This window comes from Podarcis gaigeae (assembly GCF_964106915.1).
Source record: "Podarcis gaigeae genome assembly, chromosome: 13".
Lineage (NCBI taxonomy): Eukaryota > Metazoa > Chordata > Lepidosauria > Squamata > Lacertidae > Podarcis > Podarcis gaigeae.
Genome location: NC_139689.1, coordinates 5035780 through 5060365, shown reverse-complemented (window position 1 = coordinate 5060365; position 24586 = coordinate 5035780). Strand labels below are relative to the sequence as shown.

Below are 24586 nucleotides of genomic sequence, written 5' to 3'. Positions count from 1 at the left end.
GGCAGTTTCCCCTCCCTGCCAGGGAAAGCTTCACTTGTTGGATTTTCTGTCTCGTGGCACAGGTGCTTCGGCAGAGAATAAGGTGTTCGTGACCAAGGTTACGCTGTCCTAGGGGTGTGCCTGTGTTCCTGCAGCCGCTGCAGTTCAGCCTTTTCAGAGAGCGAACACTTTTCGCAGCCATTATCCATCAATAAGTTGCAATTAATGTCATTTCATGGAGGCTGGGGGGGGGGAACAATTGTCCCAGAGGGACCATCTCAGCTGAACCCAGGTTACCATAATTCAAAGTCCACCACCCTGGTCTCAACTCCACGGAATGGATGCTCGTGGGTTAAAACAGGCATGAGTGGGAAAGCCCAATTTCAACCTTCATTCTGTACGGAAGGAAGCTAGGGATCTTGTGAGGACTGCAACACCCATCCTTCCTGACTGTTGGCCTTGCTGGCTCGAAGTTTATGGAGTCTCAATAATATCCCGAGTGCCACCGGTTACTCCATCCCTGCTGAAATGGCCTAGGTGACCTGATGCAAATGTAAACATTGGCACCCGTCTGCCTTGGGAGAGAATGGAGTGCACCTGCAGGGGTGAAATGAAACTGCTTCACCAACAGCACTGAACGGACTTCCTTGGGCGCAAGCTTGGGCACAAGGCAGCATCCAGCTGCCATCCCACAGGCAGCGTAAATTTAGGATCAGAGTTTTCCTTCTCCTAGATGAGCCCCATCTGCTCCTCACTTCCCTCTACAGCAGGTGCAGAAGCCCCCAGAGCCTGCCTTCACATGCAGTCCCTGAGGGTTTGAGACCCATCGGCTCCCTTCATCTGGTTTAGCCGGCCAGTGGAAGCCGTTCACAGGGTGTGGCCGCTGTTGCATGCTCACAGGCTTCTAGGAGCCACAGGTGAGAGCTGAGTGCAGGGTGGGGACCAGAGGTGGACAGACCACCCAAGAAGGAGCTGGACATGTCCCTACCAGAAGTACCCCTAACAGCTCTTCCCCTAAATGCAATAAATAAATAAAGCAGGAATGGGAACCTGGTTTCCTCCAGGTGTTGCTGGACTCCAAAATCCCATCAGGCTGAGCCTGCATGGCCAGGAATTAGGGTTGGTGATGGGAACAGGAACCCTACAATAGACAAGTCTTGTGGTTATTAGCAGTGGTGGAGGAAAAGGGTGGGTAGATTTCAGGCTTCCAAGATTTACCTTGGGTATTTTTAGGGAGGTGGGGTTGTTGTCACCAAAGCTCACCGTTCAAAGCTAGGTACAGAGTGGTGTTTTTCGATGGAGCCGGCTTTCTCCTGACTGAAGTGCAATGTTTTAGGACCAGGACATTTGCAGGGAAACCAAAATGCTTGTTTACAAACCTATTGTACTACCAACCTTGGACCACTTATATTGGACCACCATCTCCAACTCCTCGAATGATTCCATCAACGGTGTCTCCGAAAATTTTTACACATCGTTCAGGAAGACAGGCAAACTACCTACGGGACCGCCTCTCCTGGTATGCCCCACAGAGAAACCTACGGTCTGCAAATAATAACATCCTCAAGGTCCCAGGCCTCAGAGAGGTTAGGCTGGCCTCAACAAGAGCCAGGGCCTTTTCGGCTGCGGCTCCAATCTGGTGGAACGCTCTGTCACAAGAGACTAGGGCCCTGCGGGACCTGACATCCTTCCGCAGGGCCTGCAAGACAGAGTTGTTCCACCAGGCCTTTGGCCAGGGCGCAGCCTGACTCCCTCCTCTGGCAACCTGCTTAGAATCTTGCTTAATTAGTTGCCATTAATTTGATTTTAATTGATTTTTATAATGAAATATTTTTAGAATGTGTTTTTTAGAATCTGATTGTTTGATTGTTGATTGTTGTTAGCCGCCCCGAGCCCGGCTTCGGCTGGGGAGGGCGGGATATAAATAAAATTTATTATTATTATTATTATTAATATCAGTGTACTGGAAGAAGCAAAGATCACCAGTGTTGAAGCAACAATTCTTCAACATCAACTTCGTTGGACTGGTCGTGTTGTGTGGATGCCTGATTATCGTCTTCCAAAGCAGCTACAGTGGTACCTTGGGTTACAGACGCTTCAGGTTACAGACTCCACTAACCCAGAAATAGTACCTTGGGTTAAGAACTTTGCTTCAGGATGAGAACAGAAATTTTGTGGCGGCGGCCCCATTAGCTAAAGTGGTACCTTAGGTTAAGAACAGTTTCAGGTTAAGAACGGATCTCTGGAATGAATTAAGTTCTTAACCTGAGGTACCACTGTACTCTATTCCGAACTTAAAAATGGAAAGCGTAATGCAGGTAGTCAACAAAAGAGGTTTAAAGACTTGTCTCAAGGCAAATCTAAAAAAAATGTAGTATAAACACTGACAACTGGGAAACACTGGCCTGTGAGCGCTCCAGTTGGAGAACAGCCTTGACCAAAGGTGTCATGGGCTTTGAAGACACTCAAACTCAGAACGCAAGGGAGAAACGTGCTAAGAGGAAAGCACAATGGCAAATCCACACCGTGATCAACTCCTGCCAGGAAACCGATGTCCCCACTGTGGAAGGACGTGTGGGTCCAGAATTGGCCTCCACAGTCACTTACGGACTCACTGTTAAGACCGTGTTCATGGGAGACAATCTTACTCGGCTACGAAGGGTTGCCGAAGAAGAAAAGACATGGGACGGTGTAAGAACTTGCCCAATCCTCTTTCAAAGCCATCTAGGGTGGGGATGGGGGGAAATCTTTTCTCTAAACTCAAAAGTCCCCCAAGATGCCTGCGTTCTCTCATTTCAATTCACAACTTGCCAGAAGGAAAAAGAGGGCAAGCAGGGGAACGGGGCTGGTGTTTCTCTCCCGCTCTGTTGGCGAGGAGGGGGACCCCTGAGCAAAGCGGCGCTTGGCTAAGCCTGTGGCTTAAGGCGCTGCAAAGGCAAGCATGATGCAAAGGTCCGTTTCTGCCATGATACGGTTCAAGTGCCTCTTCCTACACCTTGCGTACTGGGTGTGACTTCCCCGAAATAAAAACGGCTCATGAAAACTCCTCGTCCTTTCCAGTACCGTATTTTTCGCTCTATAGGACGCACTTTTCCCCCCTCCAAAAATGAAGGGGAAATGTATGTGCGACTTATGGAGCGAATGCAGGCTCCTTGGCTTCAGCGATAGCAACGCGAAGCCTCCAAAGCGCAGAGGGAGTGCTCCCTCTGCGCTCCGTAGGCTACGCGTTGCTTTTGCTGAAGCCTGGAGAGCGAGAGGGGTCGGTGAGCCACCTGAAGCCTTTGGAGCACTGTGGGAACTTGCGCTGCGCTCTGAAGGCTTCGGGTTGCTTTTGCTGAAGCCGGGAGAGATTCTTGATTTTTCTTGATTCCCCCCCCCCCCAAAAAAAACTAGGTGCGCCTTATGGTCCGGTGTGCCTTATGGAGCGAAAAATACTGTAATTGACAACCCCATGTCTGAAAGCACGAATGTAGATTTATCCATCAAGGAAGTTCAGCGGCAAATAATATCCTTACCTAAATCTACAGCATAAGCCTGGTTAGATGGGAGGAGGGGAATATGGCCATATCCCGAGCTCCTTCAGAAGAAGTCCTTTTCTACGAGTTGACTACCCCTCCACACAGTGAATTTGCCCCCCAGCCCCACCCACCACCCTAGTGCAAGGAAAGTCAGAGCCCACCCCAGCCATAATAATAAACGCAACCACTCAAAGCTTCGTATCAAAGTTGTAGTCTTCATATTGACAAAACAGTACAAATGAGTTTCGCCCGAATAATTCCCGCCCGCGATAAATGTGTCGCTTGAACAGCGTGCTTATATGTAACTTGGCAAGGGCTCAAGTTGGCTGCCGCTTAGTGTGCGTACGAGGAAGAGGGCAGTAGGGCCCCTAACCTTTCTGGAACTCGTATCCTGATACTGCTGCAAAAAATTATCCCCGGGGACAAATACAGGCTTCCATCTTCACCCGTTTGTCCAACCACAGAAATCCAAAGGCAAACATGTCCCAGGTAGCAGAGAGTTCCATGGGTTAAAGAAACTACTTGATAGAGCTATTCTTGTCTCTTCCCAACCACCCCTTTGTGCAGGAGAACCCTTTCATATATAGAAAGGGCTAATTCCTTATTTTTTTAAATGCAAAGTTTTGCTTGTGGAGCTCTTCCCGCTTTGTAGGAAACTCTGCAGTGGGCCTTCAACTCTCCAGCAGCCCTGTTTGTGTGAACTGAAGGGCAGCTGAGGGTCGAATAGAAACTGAGGACCCCCACTCCGCCCTAGCACACCGTCGCAAAGTCCTTCACCTCCAGGGTGAATTGTCAGTTTTTCCTCGTCAGCAGCTGGAGAGATGACCCATGTTACAAATTCTCTGCGGGTGTGTTTAGGGCTTTTAATACTGGAAGCCACTGGGAAATGAGGATCTGCGTCCATCTTTCCTTATGAGCCAAAGGTTCTTCCTGCAGTTTTTCTGTGCAGGGTCGTTCCCGTTCTTTGGAGGCAAGCGGGGCGACGGCTGCCGTTGGGCTCACCTCCCGCTTCCTGGCTTCTCACAGGGATCTGGGTGGCCACTGTGAGAGCAAGATGGACTTCCTGGGGCCCGATCCACCTACAGAGCTCTGCTTATGTTCTGATGAAGGCTAGACACTGGCACTGATGCTGAAATTGGCCGTTTCCCTTAGAATCACAGAACCACAGAGTTGGAAAGGGACCCCCATCCCTACATCCCACTGCAATGCAGGAACGACAGCCTTGCCTCTGATGGGATTTTCCGCCTCTCCCTTTGCAACAGTCCTGTGCTCGGTGAGAGCCTGACGCCCCATTGCACATCTCACTGCGGCGACGTATCCCACTCTTGCTGCCGGTCTGAGACAAGTGCGTTCCCTCAAGCTTGCGCGTCCACATCTTGCCGCTGGTGTTCTGTGCCCTCCCCACCCACCCCACCCCACCCACTCCCCGTCCCAAACCGCCCCCCCCTCCTCAAACCCAGACTTTCTCCACTGGCTCGAAATCCTGGCTGCAGCAGCACCCGGAGTTGTGGTAATGGGACGCGGGCAGGTTCTTGTAGACGGCCTTGCTGTAGGGGACGAGGCAGTAGCCTAGCTGGAGCCTGCGGGCCAGGCGGCAGTAGGCAGCCAGCGCCAAGACCAGGAGGGGCACCAGGAGGGTGAAGCCCACCACCAGGAGTGCCACGGAGGAGGCGTCGTTCAGGTGGGCCGTGCAGTAGGGCTCCTGGGTGTGTAAGAACTGCAGGGAGAGAGGGAGAAAAAGCCTTGTTAGGGGTCAGAGGCCATCAGAAAAGCTTGCTAAATCAGGCCTGCGGCCCATCTGGTCAGCACATAGCGGTCAACCGTCCCTTATTTGGCAGGAAACTCCCTTATCCCAGCACCATGTCCCGCTGCTGTCCCTTATTGATGATGTCCCTTAAATTTCCCGGGTTTCATGCTCGCCTGGCTCAGGAGGGAAGCAGCGGCTCGGGGTCCTCCTCCGCACGCGCGAGAGCGCGCACTGGCGCCGTTGTCCTGGCGCGAGGAGTTCCATCAGCCCTTCCCCGCCCGGGGGGGGGGAGAGAGACTCTTGCCCACGCTGCCCGCGAGCGTGGCAGCGGTGGTGACAGCTGAGGAGGCAGCCTGAGGGAGGAGGAAGAGGGGGGGATGTGGAGGGATGCAGAAGGGCGGAGCTTCAGCGGCCGCGGCGGCGCCGCAACCACCTCATGCCGGATTGACAGCGTCTGTCAATGCTACCAATCTACCGGTATGTAACTCTTTACAATAGCAAAATCCCTTATTTTAGCTGCTGGTCCCTTATTTTCGAGGCTGCTGGTCCCTTATTTTCAAATGTGTAAGTTGACAGCTATGGGTCAGCAGCCTGTTCTCACAGCGGCTGACCGGATGCTTGTGGCAAAACTTTGACAGGACCTGAAAACAAGAGCCTTCTCTCCGTCCTGCGGTCCAGCGTGTGGACATGCTTGATGAAGGCGGTTCCTTCGTGGTCACAAAGCTCTGTAACACAGATCAGTTGCCAACCAAGGATGCTGTGGCGCAAGTAAAAGCCAGATAAGGCTGGAGGAAAGGGGTGAAAAGGGCGTCATAAAACGAAGACGTTGCATGAGCAGGCTGGGAGGGCCACTGTTCACGCCAACCCACGCTGCCCACGTTTGCAGGATCAGGCCAAAGGCCCGTCTCGTCCAGCGTCCTGATCTCACGATGGCCAACCAGATGCCTATGAGAAGCCTGGAGGAGGATGGTGAGGGGGCAGAGACGAGGGAAAGGGAGCTGGCTTCTTTCTGAGCAACCAGCTCCTCCCCAAATTTCAGGGTGGGCGCGGAGACCCACACATCCATGCCTGGAATGTGCATCTCGGCCCCGACAAGGTTATCAAAGGCCCTGACCCTGGCATCTGGTTTTTGTCATGGCAAACAGAGCGGGAAGTCTGGACCCAGAGCCCCACTGAATCCTCCCTCCCTATTGATCGCTTCTTTTATTTTGGGGTGTGTGTCTGTGTGTGTGTGTGATTGTTGAGCTCACCCACCACCGCCCATGTTTACAAGCTGTCGTACCTGAAATATCGCACCAGCTGCAGGGTTAGACTGCTCTCCTGGTCACACTCGGCTCCCTGCGTGGGCCAGTTTGGCCATGCAAGCACCTCCCGGCCGAGGTGGGCAGCAAAGCGAGGTGGTAGAGTCCCGAGGTGGCAGTGGCTGGGCTGTACCACCCCAGGGGGCAAGCGAAGCAATCGAATTTATAAAAAACGCTTTGCAAGCCGAAAACGAGCTAAGCATGGCTGGCTGAGATACTTTTTACACCGAGGTGCTAGATGTTTTTAATAGGGAGTTTTAATTGAGTTTCCTCTCCCCCCCCCCCCCCCGCTGACCATGAAGGAACTTTTAAGCCAGGGGTCAGCAAACTTTTCCAGCAGGAGGCCAGTCCACTGTCCCTCAGATCTTGTGGGGGGCCGGCCTATATTTTGGAGAAAAATAATAATGAACGAATTCCTATGCCCCACAAATAACCCAGAGGTGCATTTTAAATAAAAGCACACATTGTACTCATGTAAAAACACTCTGATTCTTGGATCGTCCAGGGGACCAATATAGAAGGCGATTGGGCCGGATCTGGCTCCTGGGCCTTAGTTTACCTACCCATATTTAAGCTGGCACATGGGCCCCCTTGCCAGCTCAAGTGGTACAGTCCCACTCTGCTACTACCACCTCCTTTTGCTGAACGTGGATTACAAAACTCTGGGAGCACGAAGCCAGCCTCCTCTGTGGTGGTCAGCCTGAGATGGTTGTTGTGCTGGTGTTACAGGCACTCAAGAACCAGCACAGCTCCTACCCACCCGCCTGCTCGGGTTCAGCTTGGGCAGGCCACCCGATTTGAGGTAGGGCTGGCTCTGCCACTGGAGGGGGGGGGGCAAGGCAAGCGCTTTGGGCAACTGGGTTATCAGGCTGCCAACACACTATTAGCACGCTATCCCCACCCAAATAATCCTGGGAACTGTTCTTTACCTCTCACAGAATTTCACTTCCCAGCACCCTTAGTAAACTAGATTTCCCAGGAACCGTGTGTGTGTAGGATTGTTTGTTTTGTTGTGAGTCCCTTTGGGTTGCAAGATAAAGCGACTAAGCAAATTTAATAAATGATGGCAACGTGTTCTAAATGTGTGCGCAAATGGTTAAGCTTTTTAATTTACGATTTCCCCCAAGGGAGAAGTCTTTGTTGGTCCTTCTGCCTCAAGGTAACTAGGGCGGCTTCGGGGACTGTGAAACACCTTGATGTTTGTGTGTGTGTGTTTTGTGAGCAAGGAGCGTGCATTGCTGCATCTCAGATGCGCCACACATACCTTGGGCAAAAAGGCCATTTCTCCAGGGCAAAACTAAAAAAATCCTGCAAAGCTGCAAATGAGCAGAGCCACATGACACGTTCCAGGAGACTGGAAAGAGGATATCCCTCTGCAATCTCCCAAAGCCCACCACGAGAGGCTTAATCCAAAAGCATTCCAGTGTTGCCCCCCCTCCCCGCCTTCAATGCTCCCTTAGGGAAGACCACCCCAGAGCTCCTGTATCTGCCAGGCCAGTACTGGGGCGGGTGAAGGAAGTCTGGTCCCTGCCTCTGGAAAGGCAGCCCAAATTCCAGGCCTTTTTTTTTTCCTTCCTGAAATCTAGAAAAGATGCCAGCAAGGCCTTACAAATGTAAAAATATGGACACCCAGCAGGGATGGTTGGAAGTGGAAGAGGGAATCTCTGCCCCATAAGAGATTCAGCTTGGCCACTCTGGCCCACTGAGCTCCATGGAGAAGGTGGAGCAGAAGGGCTTGTGCCTGCGACTGCTGGCAATTCACCTCTCTCCCCGAGCCTCAGTATTCCCGATCTGTAAAATGGGTCCCTGCAGCAACACACAATCTAGAGTAAGGAAAGAACCAACAGACTTTGGGCCAGTGGCAAGTCGGGGAAGAGAACTGAAGCAAATGGGGGAGAGGAGTTGACCGCCAACTCTAGAAGCAGGCAGAGCAGAAGTGGGGGGACCTGGAGCCCCCCAGACTGCTGAGCTCCAGCCAGCGAGGACAGTGGGCAGTGGGTCTATCAGCATTTGGATGAAGCCTTTCTTGAAAAATAATTCTTAGCCAGGATAAAGAAGGTCAAGCCCCCGTTCAGTTTTAGCACAATTCCTACTGCAGGGAGGAGGGAAGGAAAGAGTATTCAGGATGCGGCAAACCCGCTTTGGAGATGCGAAAAGTGTTGCTTTTTCCACCCGAGGTCACGCCGAGAACATTTTGCCAGGATTTCACAAGCCCAGGAGTTGGAAACACTGCGGAAAACTACAAACCTTTGCTATTAAGCCCATGCCCCGAAACTTTTAAGTTTGGGGTGCAAATTAAGAACAAACGGGCCAAATGATTACATATCTGGCCTGGAAGTCTCTCTCCCCTAGGCCTGGCTGGGGGTTGTTTTGGATGTGTGCGAGGAAGAGTACCTCTGAGCTTGTACAGAGTGCATAAGTCCCATCTGCCCCCACCACTGCCACCCAATCCTCCACGGCTGGGCTTGCCCATTGAAAAATACGCTCTGGAATAAATTACAACCCCAATTGAGCCCTGAGAAAGGCATCTCTGTCCACCCTGGCCTTCACCCCAACCCTGCCAAAAAAAGCCCCCACATCTACTACGCAACGCCTCATTCTCTCACCCCCGAAGCATCAAAAGGTCAGGCTATTATTTCGAAGAGCGTTTTGGAGGGTTTACACAGTTTACACCCCAGTTCAGTCCTGCCAACGTCCTCATTTCTGACCCACAGCTCCCCACTCATCTGCCTGGTCCTGATTCTGTATTGGTGGGAGGGAGGGGTGCCACAGTAAAACGAGGACCACCTACCTTGGAATGGCACAGGAACCCGAACCCCAGCAGCACCCCGGCCGGGAGCAGGATCAGCCCAAATATGACCCCCACGAAGAGGACATTGAGGCCCCCGACCAGCAGGTTCTGGACTGTGACCAGCACGGCGCACGCCCAGCAGTCCAGAGATCCCCGTAGCTCCAAGGCCCCTTCCCCGCCGTAGGGAGGGGGCGGCAGCGGGGAGACCCCCGCCCCACTCTCGTGTTCCAGGGACCCCGACACGGCTTTCTGCGAGCGAGTGTCCAGGCCCATCATCTCAGGCTGCCGATCTCTAACTCTTCCAACGCTGTTCAGAGCAGAGACGCTCCTGCCTCGCCGCTTGGCTCAACAAATTATCTCGTATCCTTTATAGGCTTCCCAATCCATCTCCACCCCCTTTCAGCTGCCGGGGCTGGTCTCCACCTCTCCTGGATAATGTAGGAATGCAGACACACACACACACACACACACACACACACACACACACAGAGCGCAAGTGCCCATCAAACACACCACCTCCCAAACTGGTCCAACCAAGAGATGCTTGGCTTGTTGCACCATTCCCAGAGGGTGGGGGGGGCGAAGGGGGTCTCCCTGGGCTCAAATTCCTGGGATGTTTCTCTTTCCAGAGACCCACCCACCCCCATATATGCCTCCCCCTTCGTGGTCCATGCCTGCTAAGTCCCAGGCCCAGACCATGCTTGTAAAAGGGGGAAAAAAGATTTGGTGCACAAATCGTAAACACACCGGAGACGGTGGTACCACGAGGCTGCGCTGGGGTGCCAAGAAAAGGCAGATTTGACCCAGGGATGGGAGGTCCATCTCCTGCACAAGCACCTTTCAAAACAAGCAGGCGCTGTGCAAGAGCTGTGGCCTGCCTGTTTGTTTCAAGAGGGGCTTTTGCAGGAGAAGGTTCATTGGGACGCTGGTTCGTGGTACAGAGCGAGAGGGCATCATTGGTTTGCCGCAGGAGCCGTATTGGGACAAAACAATGTCCACCAATTGAGGATGCGGAGCGTAGCCATAATGGGCAGTAGCCATCGATAGCCCTCTGCTCCGCAAATTTGTCCAATTAGCTTTTAAATCCCTCCGAGCCTGTGGCCGTCATTGCTTCCCATGGAAGCGGGTTCCCGTAGCTTAACTGGGACAAGAACGACGGCTTTATATCGCGTACCTTTCCTAGTAAAAAAAACATTCCGCCCTTCCCCAAGCAATGAAGAAAAAAAGAGAGAGAGAGGCTTGTTTTAATGACTAGGGCAAGAGATTTGATGTATTGAGCACACCAGATGTGAGCTTTCCGTATATCCAGGTTGGAGAAATGAAGGAAGACAGAAGGCGGCTGGTTTCTTTTTTTTATCTCTGTGAGTTAATTTAATTATTTATTTATTTTTACATTTACAAAATAAGATTTGCTTTCTCCTTGTCCCCCTACAGTACGATAAGAATCAATTTATGTGAGAGTGAGTTTACTCAGAGAAGCGAGATTGTTCATCTGCTTTTTTTTCAGTGTGTGTCTGTGTGTGAGTGATTGGTGAGGGTGGGGTGGGGGGGAAATCTGGAACTAAAAAAAAGTGCAGGTTTTTTGTTTTTTTCAGAAGGAAGGAAGAGATTTCCTTCCTTCTGTAGGGTGGGGTGAGATTCTTCCATTTAAAAATAAAATAAAAGGGAAGGGGAATCAACAGATGAACCAGGAGCAGGCTTTTATTCCCCACTCCAAACCCCACCACCCCCACCCCACCCCCATGAGAAAACAAGAGCACCATGTCAAGGAAAAAACATCAACAGACAGGAAAAAAAATATCTGAAAGAACATGTTAAGTAATTCAATAAAAAATTCCAGAGAGGAGTCAAACAAACAAAAGGAGACACTTTTTTTCTTTTTAAAAAAAGAAACAGGTACAACAACATTGTAAAAAGTTAAAAATAAAAAAGAGGCTGGATCAAACCCCAAAAGAGGACCAATAAATAGAGAGATGATTACCAAAAAAAAAGGAGAGACGTATAAATTAAAAAAGAGAGAAAGAGAAAGAACATTTACAAACTGCAAAACAATTTTTTTGAGGCATGGAGGTACAATTATTATTTTTTAAAAAAAGAAAGAAAGAAAAATGACCCCAAATCTGAGACGTTTCTGTCTTCTTCTTTTTCAAATGGATCTGGGAGTTGTAACTGTAGAGTCAAAAGGGCAGAGAATTGGAGGAGGAAGAGGAAGGGGGGGGCAATGAATTTAGCCAAGGAATATATATATATATATATTTATATATCTTGAGTTAAGGTTAAACGGATTTTATCAGCTGAAGAGGAGGCGTTAAGGGTCAGAGTTAAAGGTCAGCCATAGCTAGGCAGGCAGAGGGCAGAGTTAAGGGGTCCTTGTTAGATTGCCAACCGCACCCCACCCCCTGCCCCCCACAAAAATGGCATAGGGAATTGGAGGCTGGGGCAATGGCAACACCTAGGGGGAGGAGGAGGGGGGGAGAAATCAGCCCCCCCTCCCCTTTCGTGAAAAAGGAAAAAAAAATCTCCCATCTACCCGTGTGTCTTGATTTGGGGTGAGCACCACACCCTCCGAACGGGGTTATTGTTTCGACCATATCCCAATCTCCTTTCGCACGAGGACCTCCTCCGTCCCGCTTGCTCCTCGCGCAAAAAAACTCGTATATTTTTTATTTTATTTTTTTTGTCTCGTTTTCTGTATTTTGTTTTTTAAAAGCAGTTTCTAATACAAACCAGGAATATTTTTTTTCCTTCTTATATTTATATATATATATAATATATATAAAAGGATGTAAGAAATCAAAATGTCCATCAGAATAATTAAAAACCACACGCGGGGAAAAATTCGCCAACCCTCCCTGGCTCCCCCCCCCTCCAATATATATAAATCAATGTACACTCTCCCCCCCCGCCGCCCCACCGTATCCCGATGAGAAGTTCACCCAGAGAGAACTGAACCCATAAAAGTCCTGTGTTAAGAAACCCGTATTAATTTTTCTTTTTCATTTTTTTTTTTGCTTGCTTCCATTTCCCAAACTCTCTCTTTTTTTTCCCTTTAAATTTCTGCCAAGAAAAACGTAATCGAAAGGAAAGGAAAAAAAACCAAAACAAAACCAGGCACCCCCAAATTTCGACAGCAGTCTCTCTTTCTCTCTCTCGTTTTCCGCTCGCTGGCATCCCATCCCGGCGAGAGAGACGGAAATTAATGCTCTTGAGAAGAAGGGAACGCTTTCACACACCCCTCTCGATCTGTTCATAGAAGCTCCCCGAAACCACCGCACCCCAATTCTTGTCCATGCAGTACGAATCCAGAGGCACAGCGGAATTTCGCCATCGATTTCGCTGCTCCATTCCGTTTGCTCTTTGAATTTTTTTGAATTTTTTTTTTTTAAGTTCAGGGGTTTTCCCCCTGCTTTTTTAATACAAAATCAGCACCACCCAGGAAAAAAAACAAAAAAATCCCAAAACGAGAAAAGGTTCGTTCTGAAGAATAAATTAAAAAAAGGGGTCCGTCAGAAGAACGCCCCAGGTCACGACGCTTCTGCAATCTGCCCCCCCGGCTCAGGGCCGGTTTGAGTTGAGAAGGGCGGGTGGAGATCAGAGGCTCAGCTGCTATTGGAGGGAGAGGGCAGACCATAGCAACCCCCCAACCCCACGCGAGCGGGCGGGCGGGGGGGGCAAGCTAGCATGTAGAGACGGCCCAGACATCCGTGTCCAGGCATGGTATGGCTCATCTGGAACTGGGCGGCGCAGACTGCAGGAGAAAAGGGGAGAGAGAAAAAACCTACAATCAGCAGCCTGCCTTCCAAATCGTAGTGCCGTAAAGTTGGAAGGAACCCTTGGGGTCATCTAGTCCAACCCCCTGCAGCAATTCAGGAATCCGTCCTCCATGTGACAGCCCTTTCAATATTTGAAGATGGCTATTGTATCTCCCTAGCAGTTCGAAAGCACATCAAAGTGCAAGTAGATAAATAGGTACCACTCCGGTGGGAAGGTAAACGGCGTTTCCGTGTGCTGCTCTGGTTCGCCAGGAGCGGCTTAGTCCTGCTGGCCACATGACCCGGAAGCTGTACACTGGCTCCCTCGGCCAATAAAGCGAGATGAGCGCCGCAACCCCAGAGTCGGCCACGACTGGACCTAATGGTCAGGGGTCCCTTTACCTTTACCTATCCTATCTCCCATTTCCCAGGCTAAACATGCCCTGCTCCCGCAAAAGGCTTGGTTTCCAGACCAGTCTTGGTCGCCATTTCCTCTGCACACCTTCCAGCTTGTCAATATCCTTTTTAAACCGGGGTGCCCAGAATTAAACACAGTTTTCCAGGTGGGGTCTGACCAAGGCAGAATAGAGCGGGACTATGGCTTCCCTTGAAGTCGCTGAGAGAGATCATCAGGGGGTTTGGGCTGGGTGTCCATCAATATGCGGATGGTACCCAGCTCTACCTCTCTTTCAAATCAGAACCAGTGAAAGTCCTGTCTGAGTGTCTGGAGGTGGTTGGAGGATGGACGGCGGTTAATGGATTGAGGTTGAATCCTGACAAGACAGAAGTACTATTCTTGGGGGACAGGGGGCGGGCAGGTGTGGAGGACTGCCTGGTCCTGAATGGGGTAACTGTGCCCCTGAAGGACCAGGTGTGCAGCCTGGGAGTCAATTTTGGACCCTCAGTTGTCCATGGAGGCACAGGTCAGTTCTGTATCCAGGGCAGCTGTCTGCCAGCTCCATCTGGTATGCAGGATGAGACCCTCCCTGCCCGCAGACTGTCTCGCCAGAGTGGCGCATGCTCTGGTTATCTCCCGCTTGGACAGCTGCATTGTGCTCTACGTGGGGCTACCTTTGAAGGTGACCCAGAAACTACAACTAATCCAGAATGCGGCAGCAAGACTGGTGACTGGGAGCAGCCGCCAAGACCATATAACACCGGTCCAGAAAGACCTACATTGGCTCCCAGTACGTTTCCGAGCACCATTCAAAGTGCTGACCTTGAAAGCCCTAAACGGCCTCGGTCCAGTATACTTGAAGGAGCATCTCCACCCCCATTGTTCAGCCCAGACACTGAGGTCCAGCGCCGAGGGCCTTCTGGCGGTTCCCTCACTGCGAGAAGCAAAGCTACAGGGAACCAAGCAGAGGGCCTTCTCGGTGGTGGCGCCCGCCCTGTGGAACGCCCTCCCATCAGATGTCAAAGAGATAAACAACTCTTTTAGAAAGCATCTGAAGGGAAATTTTTAATGTGTGACATTTTAATATATTTTTAATCTTTGTTGGAAGCTGCCCAGAGTGGCTGGGGAAACCCAGCCAGATGGGCGGGGTACAAATAACAAATTATTATTATTATTATTATTATTATTATTATTATTATTATTATTATTACAGTGGTGCCTCGCAAGACGAAATTAATTCGTTCCGCAAGTCTTTTCGTCTTGCGAGTTTTTCGTCTTGCGAAGCACGGTTTCCCATAGGAATGCATTAAAAATCAATTAATGCGTTCCTATGGAAACCGCCTTCAGACCAGGTCCGGGGACAGTCTGTCCCCCGACCTCTTCTGAAGGCGGGCGGGGGGCAAAAGTCTTTGCTCCCCCCCCCGCCTGCCTTCAAAAGCCATCCGGGATAGCGGGAAGCGCTTCCCTGCTATCCCGGACTGCTTTTAAAATGCTGGCGGTGGGGAGCAAAGCCTTTCGGCCCCCGCCGGCCTTCCTGGACCTCTTCTGAAGGCCGGAGGGGGGGGGGAAGGCTTTGCTCCCCACCGCTAGCATTTAAAAGAGGTCCCCGGAGATTTCCCTATGGGCTTTCTTCTTGCGAAGCAAGCCCATAGGGAAATTCGTTTTGCGAAGCGCCTCCAAAACGGAAAACCCTTTCGTCTAGCGGGTTTTTCGTCTTGCGAGGCGTTCGTCATGCGGGGCACTACTGTATTATTATTATTATTCCCTTGGATGAGCTGCTTTTGCTGCTGCTGCCGAGTCGTGTCTATAGACTTTTACTTTTACTAGATACTTTTCACAAGCTCTGCTGTCACGCCGGGTGTCCCTCACACCCACCCTAAGTTTGTGCATCTGGTTATTCCTGCTTAACTGCGGAACCTGACATTTGTCCCTGTCGACATGCATTTTGCTACTTTGGGTCCAGTTCTCCAATCTGTTCCAGTCACCTCGGAATCCCGATTCTTTCTCCTGCTGTTTCTTCAGCCCGGTTCCCCACCTCATCCTGGGCAACACCAACATGGGAACAGAAGCAGAGCCTAGCCCAGGATCCTGTTCTCACACTGGCCGGCCAGATGCCTATTATTAAGCAGCATCCCAGTACAAGAGCCCTCTCCCCACTTGCTGTTTCCATCAATTGGCACTCAAGCATTGCCTCCAACTGTGGAGACACAGCATAGCCATTGGGGCTGCTAGCCACCGATTCCCTTCTCCTCCACGAGTTTGTCTAGTATTCTTTTAAAGCCATCCAAAGTTGGTGGCCATTCCTGCTGGAGGGTGTTCCACTGGTTAACTTCGCTGCATGAAGGAGGACTTTCTGAATCTTCCAACATTCAGTTTTGTTGAATGCCCGTGAGTTTTAAGGTTACGGGGGGGGGGGGGGACTTGGTAGAAACGACTTCACTGCTAACAGAAACTGGGTTTTTGTGTTGTATCTTACAGATCTGTTAAATATAATTCATAATAACAATCAGTAATCCTCAGAGAGCCACTTTGGGAGGACACTAGAGTTGATTGAACACGGAGATGACTGGCAGAATCCGGGACCAGGGAGAAGAGTTGGTGGAAGAAGATTGGAGGAAATTTAAAATTTATTTACAGAAACAATGTAAAATTTTTGAATGTTGATGATATTGATTTGAACTGAAGGGGTTCTAGCAATAAGGTTAAGATTGGATTCATGATAGAGAAATAGATAAATTAAATAGGATTGATGAATTTGCTGAATCAAATTTCAAAAGGGATACAAAAAAGGGAGATGTGAGGAAGTCAGGAAAATAAGTTAATCAAAGAGGAGAGATTAAAAAAGAGGGATTTTTGGGTTTGTTTTTTTTCTTGTATGTGTTCTTTTTTCTTTTTATCTTTTTCTTTTTTATTTTTAATGTCTCTATTTTTGTATTTTGTGATTTTGTATTTCTGTGTTTTTGTATTTTTCTAAATTTTTTATTCCTAAAATTTAATAAAATATTATTTTTTTAAAAAATAGAGTTGATTGAACAGCTCTGAAGTGCCTTGAAGAGCCTTGGTGGCGTTTCCCTTTCCTGCCACTAGGCGGTGCCCTCCTCTAGGCTTTACCAAATCTGCGAGCCCGTGGGGCATGCCTCTCCTCCTTCCCCAGACATATACTCACCAGGGTGAAGCTGTCATAGATGTGGATCAGTTCTTCCGTCTTGTATTGCTCAAGCACCACCACGCCATGGAGAGAGGAGCTCCGCTTGCGGGCGCAGGCCTCACAGTGCACCAGGTACGTGTTTTTGCCCCCGTTTTCGCTCGTCACGAAAAGGATGTTGAAGACCTCCACCTGCGGGGAGCACACGGGGAATCAGCGACTGTCGCAACGGGACGTGGCCTTTGTCTCTACCCTCCTACTCAGCTGTTAGCAGATTAGCCCCCTGAGGCTCAGCCCCACCTATAACCCCTCCAAATTTCACCCAGGTCTGCTCCCCACACCCTCAGCTACTAGGTCTCCTTTAATTGCATGGCAGATCATCTCCTCCTGCTGCATACCAAAATCCAAACCAAGAAGTTCTGCTCTTCCTTTAAATACCATATTTTTCACTCTGTAAGACACACCAGACCACAAGACGCCCCTAGTTTTTGGAGGAGGAAAACAAGGAAAAAAATATTCTGAATCTCAGAAGCCAGAACAGCAAGAGGGATCGCTGCGCAGCGAAAGCAGCAATCCCTCTTGCTGTTCTGGCTTCTGGGATAGCTGCACAGCCTGCATTCGCTCCATAAGACGCACACACATTTCCCCTTGCTTTTTAGGAGGGGAAAAGTGAGTACTATAGAGCAAAAAATACGGTATAATCAATGCACCTTTTTTGGGGGGGAAGAATTTTCCAAGCCTGCCTTCCACTTTTGTTAGCAGTTAACAACGGCCACCCCTCCAAAAAATTAAAATAAAATAATGCATAAATGCCAGCCTGCCGTGGTTTCTAGCGTTTAATGAGCAGGGATCTCTCCCAGCCCCTCCCACTCAGCACTGCAGTCACACTCGAGGCAAACGACAGTATGGGGGAGCACCCAGAAGGGCAAGCCTTTTGTGTTTACTGGTTAAAACAAACCCTTCCGGAAAAGGCGGGAGGAGGGGGTTGCCCAAGCGCATGCCTGCCACTGGCAGAGAACGTCAGCCGTGGCTCAAGGCGGGCAAAAGGAGCTGCTGCGGCGAAAGAAGAGAGCAAAACACAGAGTTTGCGGCCGCTTTCTTCTGCCACGGGGTGAGGCTTTCTGACTGGGAAGAGGGGCAGAAGTGTGGGACCCAGAGAAGAACGACACCAACACAGAACCAAGGGGGAAAGAATTTTATTTCTTCCTCACCAACATAAATTAAAAAAAAAAAACGAGCTCTGCACACTTGGCTGACGCGTCACATGCCCGAAACGCAACCTATTCCTGAGTGTCCTTCTCTGGTGCATCTTGCAGCGGGCTGCTCTGGAAGAGAAGGCACTGATCCAGCCTCGCCTGAGCGACAGGGAGGGATCCCCAAACCTTGGCATCTTCAAGGGATGCTTTCCCCTGCATCACCCGCCAGGACTCCAGGATAGGGACCCTTGTGATGGGGCAAAGGAGGTCCACCACAGGAGTCTGTCTTGAGATGGGTGCGACTCTGGAAACAGAGACTTCCTTCCTGCATCTCAGGCACTTCCCCTTTCCCTGTGAGGCTCGGCCGACAACAAGCCCTGCTTCCTTTCCACTTCCCGGGGGTCAGACTAGATGACCGTGTGGGTCCCCTCCAACTCTACCGTTCTGTGATTCTGTGGCTTCTTTTAACCGAAGTCACTGCAGCTGAGTCCTGGCTCCACGGCTGAGGAGGTTCTTCTCCCTGGCTGGCAGGGGCTGCAGTCTCCTCCACCTAAATTCACGGCTCAGTCACTTCCTGGCTTCAGTTGGGTTGGCGACTCACTTTTGACCCTGCCTTAAGAAGACTGCACAGCAGACCTTCCTTCTTCGCCGCTTGAGCTGCGCTGTTTCTCAGGCTACCCCGAGACCTCAGGACGAGGTCCTTCAACAACATCAGCAGAGCTTTGCGTCTGGATCAGGCCCATTCAGCCTAGCATCCTATCCCTCCCCTGCAATTCCCGGCAGCTAGGAGCCATGTTCCCTCAGACAATAGAGATAAGAGCACAGCCATCGAGGTGAGTAGCTGCTGAGAGCCTCATCTCCCACGAATTTGTCTAATTCTCTTCCGGAGGTTTCCAGCAGGGAGTTCCACAGGATGCCCTTAAAGCATGTTCTTTCTTCTATCCATCCCATATCTTCCAAGGATCAACTTCACTCTGGTCCCTAAGCTGCACCAGGCATCGTTTTATACACCTATTTAACCTTTTCGGTAAGCCAAGAAGCCCCATAGGGGAAATACTCCAGTCCCTTAAATCGTTTTGGTCGCCGTTTCCCAAACCTTTCCTATCTCTGCACGATGACACTTAATGAGGTGCAGCCACCAGAACTCTGCGTGGGGTCCAGCTTCCTCCATCGGGGTCTTCCTTTCAGAGAGGGCAGATATAAAATTATATTTTCCTCCCGTTTTCATCATGGTAATCCACTGCAAACCTTACAGGTGCTTGGGCGAGACTTCTTAGTTTGAAACTCTTGACCGACAGCCGTGTGAGTTGAGGTGAAGTTTTGGAGAGCCGCGAGGTCCGACTTCACAATACGCCGCTGATCCTTCCGGAAGCTTCTTTTCCACCACAGCTTTTTTTAAGACACGCGTTTCATACTCACTGTTTCGACCTTCCTAATCCCCTTTATGACTTCTCGGGGGCCGTCAGGAATGAAGGAGGCACGGGAGCCTCAAACTGGAGTTGGGTACAGGAGGTATTTTAAAGACAAGCAGGCCTCATCAAACACTGTTCACACCACAAAGGCCTAGGAAACCCTGCCAGGCCCTTTCATGTGGAAGGGGGAAAGGACTGTTTTCCAAAAAATAAAAAGTCTGTGGCGGGGGGAACGGAGTCTATGTCACAGGCTAGGAGGACCTGCCGGTCGCTCTCTGCCAAAGATTTCGGAGGAAATGGATCGCAGAGGACGGAAAGATGGCCACTTCCGTGGGGGTCAACTTTCAGAGAACGTGAATGCGGAAGGCAAACCTCGTCCCCACAGTCAGAACTGCAGAGAGGGCCAGTCACCTGGGGAAGCCCAGTCACCTGGGGTTTATTCTGGGGGGTGGGTGCACCAGGACTGGCGCTGTCTCGGAGCAGGGAGCGCCACCTGTGTTGCTGGCGCTGTGACGGACCTGTGGAGAAGGGGCAGCGCCCTGGAGGAAAGCGAGGTTGAGAGAGGGAGGGAGCCTCACCCCCGTGGAGTTGCCACTGTGGCGGGTAAGAGAAAAGCGAGAAGAGCCAGGAAAGCTTACGTCGCATTCGTTGCAGTAGTAAGCCGGCTCGTCCTTCACGCGGCCCTGGTAGGCGATCTTCTTGCCGGACCGGACAAGGCTCTCTCTCTGCACCTGGCAGTGCTTGATGGACTGCATCAGACAGTACCTGCAAGCAGGAGAAGAGAGGACAGGGGTCAGGATGCGGCCGGATGCAGCTCTCCACGGGGACGGATGAAGCAGCCAACGCATCAATGGGGGGTGGGCGGGCAAAACCCCCCCTAAGGGATTCTGTTAATTTAATTGCATCTTGCATTGCCCCCAAAAGTGAGTGTGTGTGAATAATAATAATAATAATTTGTTATTTATGCCCCACCCATCTGGCTGAGTTTCCCCAGCCACTCTGGGCGGCTCCCAATCAAGTATTAAAAACAATACAGCGTTAAGGCTGCACATTAGAAACTGCACGATTTTGGTGTTTTTACCAGGCCTGCGCAGTAAACATTGCACCTGTATTTAAACAGTAGCCACAGAAGAGACAAGGGGGATGGTAAATGACACATCCGGACAGGGACTCCGGCCACTTGGGGGTGTGGGACTGAGCTCTGTTGCTAGCCCCAAACTACTGGAAGCGCAAAAAATTGCAGAGCCTTTTTCTTAGCTTAAAGGAAGGAAGGACAGAAAGAGCTCAGGAGTGGGGAGAACCTCAAGCCTTGATTTCCACCGCCCGCCCCCCCCCAATAACCTGCTCAAATTCATGTTTCTTTTTCCTTCTTTCTATCATGTATTTTGTGTTTTAATATTGTATCTTTATGTTGTAAGCAGCACTGAGATTTATGGATGAAGGGTGGTATTCAAATTTAATAAACAAATACAATTTTTTTAAAGAGAATTTTAAAAAGTTTTTTAAAGAAAGAAACAACACGCAAACTCTAAATTCTATCAATTCACATTACGTAAACATTTTGTCAAAGTGAACATTTTGTCAAAGTGTAAAATATCATTTGTTGACTGTGAATTGCCTTCCCCATAATAAATATTTTTTTGTGGGAGAGGCAGGCCTTCGTCGCTGAATTGGAACATAATTTGGGCAGCCCAGGACATCCACACATGGTTACACACTGGCTGGTGCCCCAGGGAGATCACTTTGGTGCTGTTACTACAGCGGTTTGGACTTCACCCCTGGCAGTGCACTCCATTGTCTGTTGAGACAGACGGATGCCAACACCATCATCAGCTGCTATTGCAAAATCCATGTTTGTTTTCCCAGACAAACTTCGACTCCTTTCCCAGCGCAGGGGATAAAATGCCTAAGACTGCTTCTCTTATTTATAACGCAACGTTTCTAGCATATGTTAATTAAAAAATATATATCTTTGGAACATACGGTAACATATTGCCTGTTTATGTGTTCTATAGATTACACACACACACACACACTTCCTGCGTTTTGCGCAGCTGTTGAAACGGGGCAGAGGGAGGGAGACGGGACCCCTAGCCCTCCAGGTATTGCGGAGCCAACATCCAACAACATCTGGAGGGTGAAATGTCCCCCACATCTGGGCTAAGGCCACAAGAGGCCTGCCCATCGCCCCCGCCACCCAATGATGGAGACCCCACCTGCGACCAAAATGAGCCTGGGGTCCTCATCATTTCAGCAGAGGGTCCCCTGTGCCTTCCCACGGAGGGCCCCTCGTATCTGGCCCCCAACCAAGACACTTTTGTGCACTTGAGGAAGTGCAAGAAACTGCCCAAGGCGCAAATGCAAAGGCAGGCGGGACACGGCCAGGAAAGGTTGGAGGAGTTGCGGGGGGTGGGGGTGGGGTGGCAGAACCGAAAGCCGTCCTCACTTGATCATTTTGTACAAGTCGGGGTCACTGATCTTGACGGTGCGGGCCACGTTCCAGGAAACGTGGATCATGGGCACAATGGACTTGACGTTCTTCACCTCGTTCCATTCGTAGCGCTCAAGGGCCAACTGGTACTGGTAAGCTGCAAGGGAAAGGGAAGAGGTCAGAGGGGCAGGAAGAGGACGCCCCTCTAGGCAAGGATCATAGAATCATAGAGTTGGAAGAGACCCCAAGGGCCATCGAGTCCAACCCCCTGCCAAGCAGGAAACCCCATCAGAGCACTCCTGACATATGGTTGTCAAGCCTCTGCTTAAAGACCTCCAAAGAAGGAGACTCCACCACACTCCTTGGCAGCAAATTCCACTGTCAAACAGCTCTTACTGTCAGGAAGTTCTTCCTAATGTTTAGGTGGAATCTTCTTTCTTGTAGTTTGGAGCCATTGCCCCGTGTCCGCTTCTCTGGAGCAGCAGAAAACAACCTTTCTCCCTCCTCTATGTGACATCCTTTTATATATTTGAACATGGTTATCATATCACCCCTTCACCTCCTCTTCTCCAGGCTAAACATGCCCAGCTCCCTTAGCCGTTCCTCATAAGGCATCGTTTCCAGGCCTTTGACCATTTTGGTTGCCCTCCTCTGGACACGTTCCAGTTTGTCAGTGTCCTCCTTGAACTGTGGTGCCCAGAACTGGACACAGTACTCCAGGTGAGGTCTGACCAGAGCAGAATACAGTGGCACTATTACTTCCCTTGATCTAGATGCTATACTCCTATGGATGCAGCCCAGAATTGCATTGGCTTTTTTAGCTGCCGCGTCACACTGTTGGCTCATGTCAAGTTTGTGGTCAACCAAGACTCCTAGGAGAGGGTTGCGTCATGGAACCTCCCGCCGCCGGTGCCCTTCCACCGTTCGGATTCCATTCTTAGACCGAGGTAAAGTTCGCAAACCGGGACACTACTTCCGCTTTTGCGGAGTTCGTAAACAGAATCAGGACAGTTCTTAAACCGAGGTAGCACTGTAATAGGATTGTGGAAGCAAGACATGACCCTGCCCTTTATAGAGTGTGGGGCACTGGTGGGGCTCCGGGATCCCCTTTTCAACTCCCCCTCCTCCCACCCCGCTTTTCGGGACCTCGGCCATCCGGCTAAGATACCTGTGAGGGGGCCGACATTCCAGGCAATGTTATTACACCACCCGGTGGCCTGAACCCAATGCACCGTCCCGGCGTTGATCCACACGAGGTCTCCGGGGCGCTGGATGAAGCGGTAGACGGGGATGTTGGACTGGTAAAGGTCTTCAAGGATGGGCCACCACGAGCCGGTCAGGTAGTCGACACCGTGCCTGCGGGAAAGCGGGTGCTGGGGTGACAAGGCAAAGGGGAAACCACCTGGAAAAACCTCCCCTCCTGACAATATGTTCTCCTATGATGGTCCCACGGAAGTGGGCAAAGCAATGCAGCAGCACCTCTCGTGCCCCCGATCCCAGGAACCCATCCCCCAAATCATCCCCTTAGGGCAGGGGTCCCCAACATGGCACCCATGGGTGCAACAGCATCCTCCAGGTATTCTCCTGGGACCCACAATGCCTCTGGCCACCCACACACACTGACTCTTGGGTCATGAGATGGCAAGAGGGGTAATAATAATAATAATAATAATAATAATAATAATAATAATAATATATTATTTATACCCCGCTCATCTGGCTGGGTTTCCCCAGCCACTCTGGGCGGCTTCCAACAAAACACTAAAATACAATAACCTATTAAACATTAAAAGCTTCCCTAAACAGGGCTGCCTTCAGATATCTTCTAAAAGTTTGGTAGTTGTTTTTCTCTTTGATATCTGGTGGGAGAGTGTTCCACAGGGCAGGTGCCACTACCGAGAAGGCTCTCTGCCTGGTTCCCTGTGACTTGGCTTCTCGCAGGGAGGGAACCGCCAGAAGGCCCTCGGAGCTGGACCTCAGTGTCCGGGTAGAATGATGGGGGTGGAGACGCTCCTTCAGGTATACTGGACCTAGGCCGTTTAGGGCTTTAAAGGTCAGCACCAACACTTTGAATTGTGCTCAGAAACATCCTAGGAGCCAGTGTAGGTCCTTCAAGACTGGTGTTATGTGGTCTCAGTGGCCGCTCCCAGTCACCAGTCTGGCTGCCACATTTTGGATTAGTTGTAGTTTCCCGATCACCTTCAAAGGTAGCCCCACGTAGAGCACATTGCAGTAGTCCAAACGAGAGATAACCAGAGCATGCACCACTCTGGCGAGATAGACAGCGGGCAGGGAGGGTCTCATCCTGCGTACCAGATGGAGCTGATAAACAGCTGCCCTGGACACAGGTTACCTTTTTCTCCCCTGAACAGACCATAGAGTTGAAGAAGGAAATTGCAAGAGTGGCTTCCTTTCACACTTCCTCTTCAAGCTTTCAGCTTAATTTTACTGGATCTGACTTCTGCCCGGTTCCCAAAAGCAAAGTGTGCCTGTTTTTTTGTGTTTGTTTGTTTTTGTGTGTGTGCTTTCCCTCTGTATGCCTCTTGAGGTGGTAGGCGTTATCTGGGGGAGAGAAGTGACCGGGGGGTGGGGCACACCAATGTCACTTGCTCAAAAACCCACCAGGAAACCCTGGTACCAGCGAGCTCTCCATCTTGCATAAGCATATGTGACATTTATACAGCAGCAGGGACATGACACTCACCTGTCACAGAAGGCGCTGATGTCCTGCCAGTAATGCTCGTGGACAGCAAACCACTCGCAATCTCCCGGCCCAATGTTGATGTTCACGGAACAGAAGTTGTTGTTCTCCTGGTGCCCTGGAAGTTGGGGGGGGGGACAGGACACAAGTTACAGCAGAGGTTCTCAAAGGGTCTGGCATTAGAAGATGGCAAGTGCGGCAGGAGGATTTGAGGAC

The 24586-nt window shown here is 50.5% G+C and overlaps 2 protein-coding genes across 2 annotated transcripts in view; both read right to left on the bottom strand.

Moving 5' to 3' along the window:
• Positions 1 to 3692: 3692 nt before the first annotated feature.
• TMEM88 (transmembrane protein 88) lies at positions 3693 to 9822 on the bottom strand. The gene is made up of 2 exons (XM_083707207.1): positions 9337 to 9822; positions 3693 to 5214 (listed from the first exon to the last, which is right to left on the bottom strand). The coding sequence occupies exons 1-2, from the start codon at positions 9610 to 9612 to the stop codon at positions 4948 to 4950; spliced, it is 543 nt and encodes a 180-aa protein (XP_083563333.1). The 5' UTR covers positions 9613 to 9822; the 3' UTR covers positions 3693 to 4947.
• Positions 9823 to 10679: 857 nt separating this feature from the next.
• The window catches only part of KDM6B (lysine demethylase 6B), a 74873-nt gene continuing 60966 nt past the window's right edge, over positions 10680 to 24586 (bottom strand). The window contains exons 19-24 of the mRNA XM_083706500.1: positions 24374 to 24488; positions 22838 to 23025; positions 21685 to 21826; positions 19877 to 20003; positions 16652 to 16822; positions 10680 to 13084 (exon numbers count right to left, since the gene is read on the bottom strand). Of these exons, the coding sequence (XP_083562626.1) occupies positions 13061 to 13084; positions 16652 to 16822; positions 19877 to 20003; positions 21685 to 21826; positions 22838 to 23025; positions 24374 to 24488 (767 nt within the window). The 3' untranslated portion in view covers positions 10680 to 13060. The remainder of the gene's footprint in view (positions 13085 to 16651; positions 16823 to 19876; positions 20004 to 21684; positions 21827 to 22837; positions 23026 to 24373; positions 24489 to 24586) is intronic.